The sequence below is a fragment of the Onychomys torridus genome, chromosome 1 (genome assembly GCF_903995425.1).
Source record: "Onychomys torridus chromosome 1, mOncTor1.1, whole genome shotgun sequence".
Classification (NCBI taxonomy): Eukaryota; Metazoa; Chordata; class Mammalia; order Rodentia; family Cricetidae; genus Onychomys; species Onychomys torridus.
The window spans coordinates 28,088,576-28,099,615 of NC_050443.1; the positions used below are offsets into that span (position 1 = coordinate 28,088,576).

Consider the following 11,040-nt stretch of genomic DNA (forward strand, 5'->3'; position numbering starts at 1 on the left):
ACCTCTGGAAGAGCAGTCAGTGCTCTTAACCTCTGAGCCATCTCTCCAGCCCCCCACAATGAGTTTTATTGGAGTCACTTAGAGGAGCAGAAATGACTCACAGATGGCTGTATCACCAACACCCACCCAGCATGGTGACAGCTCACAAATGCTGGAAACCTGGAGTCCACTGCACAGCCTGCAGGCAGCTTAGTGTGTTGGCTTGGCTGGCAGACACTGAAAGACTTGGAGGGTCACATAATCCTGACTCTTGCTGACCCCAGATAGTTCTGACTCTACAGGTCAGAGAACCCAGCTGAGAAGGGAAGGGACAGAAGCTAAGTCAGTCTGGTGCAAGTCCCTGGAGAGCTGTGTGGGAGGGGAGCATGTGTGTTCTAGTGACAACACACTGCCAGTCACTCGTGTCCTCCTCAGACCTGGATGTCTCATACATGACACTTGCACACTCCTTGAAGGCTAGGACACCATCTGCCTAAGACTAGGCCTACCTAGTCCATCTACCAATCTCCCTGGAAGCCTGAGATTCTTAGTGTTTGTAGAGCTGCGGGAGTAAGTCCAAGACCTGCACATGCTTGGCAAGTGTGAGCTGAGCCAGGGCCCAGATGGAGAAGCCCTGAGTTTTTAAATCTGTAGAAAGAAGCATGATGGAACATCTTCCTGTGTCTCCCATTGGGAGTGAAGAGAGTGGGCACATAGTGTCTTTGTAGCCCCTAGTCCACCCTTAGCTCCTTAGCAGGAGGCCCCCTTCAGAAGCTCACTCCAGCCAGATGCTTGTGAACTGGAGTAGTGATCCCAGACATCAGGCCTTAGCCTGTGCAGGATGGCCTCCTCTTGCGCTGTTTGGTTTGGATATAGTTTCCTTGTGTCCCCAAAGAGTTCATGAGCTGGAAACTTGGTCCCCAGTGTGGTGATGTGAGAGATGGTGGCATGTGTATGAGGGGAGACAACTGGGAGGCGATCAGGCCACTGGGGTGTTGCCCTGGAGGGACTAATGCTGTAGACTGGTGGAGTAGGTCCCCCTGTGTGAGTGCTGGAGACCACCCATACACTGACATGGCCATGTGACTAGTGCTGTTTGCTGTCCCTCTGCCACATGCAGTCAAGGGGTCCTCACTAGAGGCTAAAAAGATGAGACTGCAGGACTTTGGACCTGGAGCCTTCAAAATGATGACATTTTTCCTTATACTCAACCTTGGGTATTTTATCACAGCCTTATAAAAAATAATAATACACTCAACTCTTCCCAGGGCACTAGAGGACCTGCACCCCTGGGGTCTCCTATAAGCCTCAGCATCGTGAGGACTCTAGATGTATCTTTCTGAATAGAGCCTGGTGGTGTGAGCCCAAACTCACATGAGGACATGGCTCACTGATGGATGAGTAAGGCCCATGGCCTGAGGACTGGCCACAGGCAACTATTTGGCGACTGATGTGGGAAAAGGCTTATTACCATGGCCACAGAACAGAGCCACAGTATGAGTTCTGAAGCTCAGGGACCCCAAGTCCTCACTGCGGGTAATGTCCAATGGGGAGGTAGCTGGGTTCAGACCTGGATATTGGCGCTAGGACAAGCTGCCAGGTCCTACACCCATTTTCAAACCGGCCTTTTGTTCTCACTTCTGCCAAGGGTGTGAAGCCTCACTCCAGCCCTGGATTTAGAGGGCTTTGTTCTTTGTCTCCTCCTCAACTCAAGACAGGGTTTCTCTGTGGAACCCCAGCTGTCTTAGAACTCACTCTGCAGACCAGGCTGGCCTTGAACTCAGATCCTCTGGCCTCTGTCTCCTGAGTGAAATGCTGGGATTAAAGGCATGTGCCACCACTGCCTGGCTGACATAGGGAGTTCTAGTCTTGTTTTACAGATGGGACACAGACGCCCAGAGAAGCACTGTGATGCACACACACTACACCATTGGCCCATGTCCCCAGCACTGGGCAGAAGGGACAGGTTTTGCTGTCAGGAGCCTGTGTGATCCTCTGTAGACATTTAGCCTCTCTGGTCCTTCACTGTTTCATGTTCCTGGGGAGTTCAATTGGGGAAGTCATGTATGGCCCCATGGACTTTGGCCGAAGAAAGTGGCAGACTCTCTGGCTGTGGTGACTGTCTCCTAGTATCGCCTAATGGGTTCTGCAGGGCCATTTTGGCAGTGCTGAAATTGAGCAGTGACAGTTCAAAGTCCCATCCGTTGTCCCTGCCATATCCTCCAACCCAATCATTGCCGATCTCAAATCCAAAGTCCAAGCATCCCTGTGAATTGCAAGGCCTTTATTGTTGGAATCCTGTTCTAGACACCTGGAGGGGAGGGGTAGGCTTGCTACATCTAGGCAGGTGAGCAGGCAAGTGGCTTTCTTGAGTCTTCTGGCAAAGATGGATTCATCAACACGCTTTGTTAGCTTCTATTTTCTCCTGCAAAGAGAAAGCCGGGGAGGCCTCAGAGGTGAAGGAGATCTCACCAATCATTCATGGGGCACCTCTTGGAGGGACCTACAGCCCATCTGCCATGGCTCCTGGGACTGACCAGGCTCAGGGAGCCACCTCTCCACCCTGTCTCCGTCAATCCACATGCAGGCAAGCCTTGTAAAGAGCCTCCAATCCAGCCTGATGGGAAGAGCCAGCCACCCTCGGGGCACCCTGGGCACATGTGGGACAGAATGGAGGAGCAGCTGGGGAGGACCTGCCGGGGCTCTAGGGGGACCCGCGGGCAGCTGCAGCCCCACAAGTGAACTGATTCCTGTCACATGCTGACCCTCAGACACACGCAGCTGAGGTGGTGACTTAGCCGACTAGTACTCATGACAAAAGGGGAGTCAACTAGATTCTCCACCTGACGTCCCAGGCCTGGATCTACACAGTGACCTTGGAGATCCAGAGGAAAAGAAAGTGACTTGGGGCTGTGGTGGTCGACTTGAAAAGTTAGCATCAAAGATCCAGGCTGGAGAAGAGGTGCCAGGCCCTGTGCTGGTGTGGCTGGCCTCCGGAGCCTGGGACAGAAAGGCTGGTGGAGGCCAAGTGGTATTGTGGGGGCGGGGGTCCTGGAGGGCCTAGTCTGGCATAGCTGAACTGAACAGCCAGGCCCAGCTGAGGCCGCCTGAGTGTCCCTTCCTGCCCCGATCTCATGAGATTCTCCGTTGGGAGAGTCATATTTCTGGATTCTCAGGCAAGCTGTAGTGGTAGGGAGGAACAGTCTCCATCCCTCACCTGGGATGGGCAGATTGGCAGATAGGCTCCCGGGCCAGACACATAGAGGACTACTGACTCACCAGCAAACTCTTTACGTTCTTTTTGTCTTCCTCTGTCAACTTGTTATCAGCGCATTTCTTCAGATTTTCAGCATTTTGCAATGTGGCAGTGTCATCCTTGTATTTTTTAATGAAGTCAACATAGTCAGTCACAGATGAGTAGAGAAAAATATCAAAATCCTCCTTTATAACTGGGCAAATGTCACAGTCTGGAACACAAAGAAAAGGTGATCCTCCCTTGAAAGCCTTGAATCATATCATACACAGACAGACAGATAGAGACACAGACAGAGACACACACACAGACACACATACAGACATACAGACATACACACACACAGACACACAGACACAGACACACACACACACACACACACACACACACACACACACACACACACACGTCTTTCCTGGGTAAGTGAAAATTGGACAGCTCTGGAGAGCCTGCACCCCTGACACCCACACCCTTGTACCCACTTCCCCCTGATGTCAGGAGCAGGGCAACCCCAAGCACCACAAGAACACCAGAGAGCTTCATGGTAATGGCAGGTGCTCCTACCCAGTTTGGCCCCTTTATAACTGCCCTGGGCTGCTCAGTGGGGAGGAGGGTCTGTGTCTGAGCCCCTCCAGGCTCCTCCCACACACTGCTTGAAACTCCCTGGGGCTGTGTCAGGGGCAGATGTGTATTTTGGCTACAGAATAAGATCCTGGTCAACAAAGGGCCCTGGCTCAGATGGTCCCTTCTTAGTGCTCTGCTTAAGGTCACATGTCATGTGGCCAAAGGAACTGATGACTAGGGAGAGAGGCAAATGCCCCTCAATCAGGCCTCCAGAGTGAGGCCTGTCACCCTGTCACACCAGGGAACTCAGTGTTTACCAGCCCTCCCTAGTAGGCCATGTCTAGGACAGGCCAGATCACAGAGCACTTGGAGACCCCTGCACTGACTGTGGCGTCCCTGCCCCCATCTCCCTGCCTTCATTGGACCATCTCTAACCCTGGAGTCTCCTGCTGTGACAGTCATCCCTCAACTTCATCTTTTCTTTGTTGTTGTAGTTTTTTTGAGACAGGGTCTCTACACATAGCCCTGGCTGTCCTGGAACTCCATCAGTAACCAGGCTGGCCTTGAACACACAGTGCTGGGATTAAAGGCACTACCCAGCTAAACTTATCTCTTAAGCCCTTGTTGATGTTTCTGGGTTTTTTGAGACAGGATCTTGCCCAGGTTAGTCTTGAGTTCATAATCCTCCTGAGAATGGTGTGTGTGTGTGTGTGTGTGTGTGTGTGTGTGTGTGTGTGTGTGTGTGTGTGTGTGTAAGAAACTGAGCTCTCTCTCAGGCTGGTGGCAAGCACTGTTAAAATCCATTAATAACTGCCTGGTGTGGTATCAAACCCTTTCAACCCCAGCACTCAGGAGGCAGAGGTAGGTGGATCTCAGTGAATTTGAGGTCACCCTGGTCCACACAGGGAGTTCCAGACCGGCCAGAATTACATAGTGAGATGTTAATAATCACCATCAGTGCATTCTTTAGTTCATACTGCAAGTGTATCCTGTCCATTTTTTCAAACTAAGCAAAGATATTTCAATGTGGAGCTTCTGACCCCCTAATTGAACACTGCCCGACTGTCTGCTGCTCCGGTTGCTTTGACTCTCCATCAAAAAGCCAGCATGACTGCCTTGGTGCCAGCACCAGCCAGTTTGAATACCCAGCAGACATCTTGGGAAAACTAGAGGGCCATCTCAGCTGGCTACCCTGGCTTCTGAAAGTAAGCCTCTGTCTGTCTGGTTCAGAGTGTCTGGCAGGGGAGAGGGGCAGCACTCCCCTCCCCTGAATGCCCCAGCAGAGGGAGTTCCTAAGGGGCAGGCTGGGGCAGGCTCCTGTGTCCCTCTAGCCCATGGCAGCAGCTGCTCAGGCTCATCCACTTGGCTGGGAGACAAGCTTATACTCTCTCCCCTGGGACTGCCATTTTGGGCCTCATGAAAGTCTTCTGTTAAGCGGTCTTTTCCTTGCTCTACTTCAGGAGTGTGGGCTGAACAGACAGCCATGGATAAGGAGGCAGCAGGCAGTGGCTGAGGCAGGGGAATGACAGCTGAATGGTCAGCAGGCAAGTGGCTGGATTTGTGGTAGCTGAAACATTTGACCGGGGACTGGGCAGGAAGGGAAGTATCACAGCAAGAGAGGGCAAAGAGCAGAGTCTGAGGAAGGAGAAAGGGTAAGGAAGAGAGAATGGAAACTTCAGGCCCTGTTTGCCAGCAGAGGTCCAGGGAGCTGTGGGGACCGACTCCAACCCATGGTGCTGTGGGTCCATGCTAGTTTGAGGTCTGTTCATGGGAGGGTTCTAACTGCTGCTGCTCCCACCTTCCAGCTGCTTCTGTTCACTGCTGTGACACATGTGGGCAAAAAAAGCATTCCAAGCCACCCACAGTTTCTATCTATGTGAGCAAGGGATCCCGGACAGCTAACTGTACTCACCTGCCTCAGCCTCCCAGAAGGGATTACAGGTGGGAAGCACCACGTCTTCACCTCATTTCTTTGGACTCTGCCAGTCACCTGACCACTCTGTGTGCCCCTGAAACTAGAACATATCATTGACCTGGCTTGTTTGTCACTCAGAGCACCGCTGTACCAGGTAGGACACCATTTCCCCTGCAAGGATGGACTCCGAACGCTCTGCCTCATTGTCTGATGTGCTTGGCCTTCACTCGGCTGTGAGATGTGACACTTAATTCCTCAGACTGCATCCACAACCACCCTATCAGAGAGACAGCCTGCTATGGTCTCAACATGGCCAGGCCGCACCAGAACCCACCTTGACCCTGCTCCCCAGAGTGGCGGTGCTGATTGGCGGTGTATGGTGGTGGTAGTACATCTCATATGTCTGCTCTCCTACTGTTTTCCACCACTACCCCATCTTCCCACTGCTCCCACTCTCCAGCTCCGCACCATGAGTTCAGACAGTGCCAGGCAGTGGATTTTTGAGACTCCAGACCACGAACCAAATTAACTTCTTTCCCATGTACATTGCCTAGTCTTGGGTGTTTTGTCATAGCAATGGAACACAGATTACTACACTGTAGTACACGTGGATCTCTGGTGTATAAGAACACACTTGGCCTCCACCACAGAACTGGGCTCTAAACCCTGTCCCCCTTCCCTAGCTCCTCCTGCACTGGCTGCTTTTTGGTGTCCATTAGATGTCTAAGGGTTCAGGGGAACAAGGCATGTGACACTCTATTCCAGGGACACCATATTGGAGGTCTCCACAAATGCTGGTTAGATTGGCCAAAGGGCTATCTCGCTTCCCTCAAGCCTGTAACCTGACCTTTCTTTCTTTCTTTCTTTCTTTCTTTTTTTCTTTCTTTTTTTTTTTTTTTGCTGGAGCTGAGGACCAAACCCAGGGCTCTACCACTGAGCTAAATCCCCACCCCCCCAACCTTTCTTAAAACATGAAACAAACAGTATCTTTTCACGTAGCCCAGGCTGGCCTCAAACTCTCAACCCACCTGCTCCAACCTCCCTATTCATGTTATATAAGTGCTTATGTATTTGGCTGGTATTAATTTTTAAAAGTAAAGATTCCAAGTGTTTTGATAAGTCAGAACTAAGTAGTTTGTTGTTAAAGGCACTTGACTCTCACTGTCTTTCCATCAGTGGTGACAGATGAAGTTTACTGAAGACTTAAGAGGCATAAGCCTTCTGAGATACTGGTCAGCCAAACAGGATCTGCATCCGGTAACTGTTTTGGCAAAGAGGTGCCAACCACTAGGACCCACTTGTGAGCTGTCAATATGTCTTCCGGTCCTTGTTTTTATTACCTTGCAGGTCCCATGGGCTTTGGCCTTTCTCCTTCTTGCAGTATAGGAATGGAGACAAGGACATCCAGCGGCTCTGAAGTGTCTACTGGGTGACACCCGGGGCACTGTGCTAGTCTGCAGAGCTGCATTAGGTTTCTTGTAGATCTCAAGAGGTTAAGTGTCTTGTCCCACATGTCAGAGGACACATGACTTCTACATATTCCCCCATGATTGGAATGGCTCATTGAACCATTAATATTCTGTTACCAGATGTCTCTACTGTCTTCCCATCACCTCACATTTTTCTATTTGTGTGCGTGCGTGTGTGTGTGTGTGTGTGTGTGTGTGTGTGTGTGTGTGTGTGTATTTGTGTGTGCATGCGTGCGCACTTGTGTGTGTGTGACCCCGTGCATATGTTCATTTGTGTTGTGGTTACATGGTGTGCTGACTAGTTTTATGTCAATTTGACACAAGCTAGAGTCATCACATAGGAGGTAACCTCAACTAAGAATATACCTCCTCTGGGTAGTGATGGGGCAAGCCTTTAATCCCCACATTTGGGAAGCAGAGGCAGGCAGATCTCTTTGAGTTCAAGACCAACATGGCCTACAGAGAGATCCACAACAGCCAGGCCTCACAGAGAAACCCTGTCTCTAAAAACAAAAAACCAAACCAAACAAAACAAAATAATAACAAAGAAAGAAAAAAGAAAAAAAAAAGGAAATCCTTCTATAAGTTTGGCAATCCTGTAAGGCATTTCTGCCTCCCCACTCTAGACAGGGTTTCTCTGTGTATCCCTGGCTGTCACTGAAGTCACTAGGTAGACCAGGCTGGCAGGAACTCAGAGATCCACCTGCCTCTGCCTCTGGAGTGCTGGGATTAAATGCATGCGCCACCATCCCTTGGCCAGGCATTTTCTTAATGGGGGATGGCACCGCCCATTGTTGATAGTGCCATTGCTGGGTAGGTGGTCCTGAGTCTATTAGAAAGCAGGCAAGTATGCTATAGCAAACAAACCAGTAAGCTACACCCTCCATGGCCTCTGCATGACCTCCTGCCTCCAGGTTCCTGCCCTGCCTGAGTTCCTGTGCTGACTTCCATGATGAATGGAGATATGGAAGTACAGGCTGAATAAACCTTTTCCTCATTAGTTTGCTTTTGATCATGGTGTTTTATCACAGCAATAGCAATCTTTTTAATTATTTCTTTATTTTTGTTTTTTGAGACAAGGTTTCCCTGTGTAGCCCTGATTATCCCTGAACTCACTCTATAGAACAGGCTGGCTTCCAACTCACAGAGATCTGCCTGCTTCTGCCCCCTGAGTGCTTGGATTAAAGGTGTGGACCACCACACATAGCTGGGCAATAGTAATCTTAACTAAGACACATGGCATACATATGTGTGTGCACCTGGCAGCCAGAGTCACACAAGTGTCTTGAACCGCGCTCCTGGTGTGTATGTGTGTGTGTGTGTGTGTGTGCATATATACACACATACATATTTTATATACTTATTTCTGCTTTTAAAAAGACTTTATTCATTTTTGTTTTATGTGCATGGAGACTTTTGTCTGAATGAATGTCTTATGCACTATGTGTGCAGTGCCCGAGGAGGCTGGAGAAAGGATTTGGGTCCTCTGGAACTGGAGTTACAGATGGTTGTTAGCTGTGGTGTGGGTGCTCGGTCCTCTTAACAGCTGACTACATTATAGTTTTTGAGACAGGGTCTCTTACTGAACCTGGAGCTTGCTAATGTGGCTAGACAGGCTGGCCAGTGAGCCCCAGGGGTGGACTTTCTCCCTAGGGCTGGGATTACAAGGTGGGCCATTGTCCCTGGCTTTCCTCCTGGTCTGGGGATTGAAGTTTATGCAGCAAGCATTATCCTGACTGGACTGTCCTCCAGCTCACCTTGCTTTCCCTTTGGGAACATGTAACTCACACTGAAGGACTGAAGGAGGTAAACTCCCTCCTGAGAGGAGCGTCTACAAATACTCATTTTTTTTCTGTAAGAACACTGTCTTTCATTCTACTTATTTACCTGCTCACCAACCGTTCACACCAGCATGGATTCATGTCTTATTTCACAATCGTATTATAATCCAATATAATGTGATTTAGTTTGCTGTTCAAACTGTTTGATAACTGGCCATTAGGAGCTTGTTTTAGGCTTCTTGTGACAGTTTCCACACATATGTGTTCATCTACTTGTGTTTGTCTGCTTGTGTGTGTTCATGTGCTTGTGCATGTGTGCATGGTCACAGGTGCCATGTTGTGTGTGTGGTGTGTGTGTGTGTGTGTGTGTGTGTGTGTGTGTGTGTGTGTGTGTGTGAATGTTAGAGAACAGTTTGCAGGAAGTCAGTTCTTTTCATCTACCATGTGGGTTCTGGGATTTGAACTCAGGTCATGAGGCTTAGCAGCAATGACCTTTAATCACTGAGCTTAATCAACAGCCTTCCAGCCTATTTTTTGAGACAGATCTCTCATTGATCCTGGAGCTCATGGGATTATGGTGTGTCCACCACACTCACCTCTTTACAGGGGTCCTGGGGATCTGAACTCAGGTCCTGAGGCTTGCAGAATGAGCACTTTACAGTCTAAACCATCTTCTTAGTCAACTGCCTTTCTGTATGTGGTGCTGTGAATTAACCTCAGGGCTTTGCACATGCCAAAAAATACTCCACTAATGTAGTGTTGAACTAATGACAAAATACCAGAGAAGAAGCAACTTTGAGCTTACAGTTTGAAGAAACACAGTCCATCATGGTGGGGTAGGCACGGTGCAGGAACTCGATGCAGTTGATCACATCTACAATCAGGATGCAGAGACATGACTGCCTAGCTTGCTTTCTCCTTTCCACTCATCTAAGACCCTGGTCCATGCTGCCACATAAAGTCAGACACCCACGTCAGTTAACCTAGCCTGAAAACTCCCACAGAGCCAGATCTTTTTCTATGGTGATTCTAAATCTACTCAGGTTTACCATCAAGATTAGCCATCACATCCTGCAAGCTTCCTGCCTCCAGGAATGTTTCCCACAATGCCCAGCTCCTTTGTGCTCAAAAGACTTTCTGAGGGTGGTAGGTTGATTTGAACTTGAGACAGACCACAGACACTGCACTGCCTGTGGGCAGTGGAGCACTCTAGTTTATAGACAGCCTGTGGGACTGTGACAATGGAGAGTTCATGGCACAGGGATGGATCCCTCCCTCTGCTGCTCCTGTCTCCTCATGGGCTGTACTGTTGGAACCTCTTGGAGACCTGCTCACTGGTGGAGGAGACAAGGACAAGAGAAGGACAACAGGAAAGAGCTACCGTGGCAGGGAGGGGGGTGTAGAGCATGATGCGGTTGGTAGTGCACAAACATCACCTGTCCTGAGGATACCCACGCGACCCAGGCTGGGAGTCACTAAAAGCCCAGATGGTGCCCCATGTCCTCAGAGGTCTAGTTCAAAGGCTGCAGCAGCCAAGATGTCCAAGGGGACCAGGTATGGCCCCAGATACACACACTCTGCTCAGATCCTGAACTCAGGCAGATGCAGTCAGTGTTGTGGGCTGTTGGCTGCCCACAGTGAAACCCTTGATTCCTGTGTTTCTACCTCCAAGCTTGAAGAGGACATGCTTGGGGTCAGGAAAGGTAAGGAGGAGTGTGACCAGGAAGCTGAGGTGACAGTTGGGGCCAGGATAACAGGACATTTGGCTCAGCCTGTGCCTGATTAGAAAGGTCAGCTCTAACTGTCTTTGGCAAAGGCACAACCATTTTTGTCCAGAAAAACTGATGACATCAGGATGTCTCCAGCCATTTGTTCTTCAGAGTGGGAGGGACCCCTATGCTCACTCCCCCATGCAGTGGGAAGGGCATCCATAGGTGCCAGGTTCTTGCCCAAAGGCATTTGGAACTCCTGGGAGGCGGGGTTGGGGTGGGTGGGATGGAGGGTGGGACTGGCTCATGGAGACTGTAGTTCATAAGGTAGAAGGATCTGCTTTGAGAAGAGCATTTCACACTCTGCACC

At 49.9% G+C, this 11,040-nt stretch overlaps 1 protein-coding gene across 1 annotated transcript; it reads right to left on the reverse strand.

Annotated features, from left to right (window-relative positions):
• Nucleotides 1-2,374: 2,374 nt before the first annotated feature.
• Nucleotides 2,375-3,775, reverse strand: LOC118579648 (major allergen I polypeptide chain 1-like). The gene is made up of 3 exons (XM_036181109.1): nt 3,715-3,775; nt 3,259-3,446; nt 2,375-2,404 (listed from the first exon to the last, which is right to left on the reverse strand). The coding sequence occupies exons 1-3, from the start codon at nt 3,773-3,775 to the stop codon at nt 2,375-2,377; spliced, it is 279 nt and encodes a 92-aa protein (XP_036037002.1).
• Between the last annotated feature and the right edge of the window lie 7,265 nt (nt 3,776-11,040).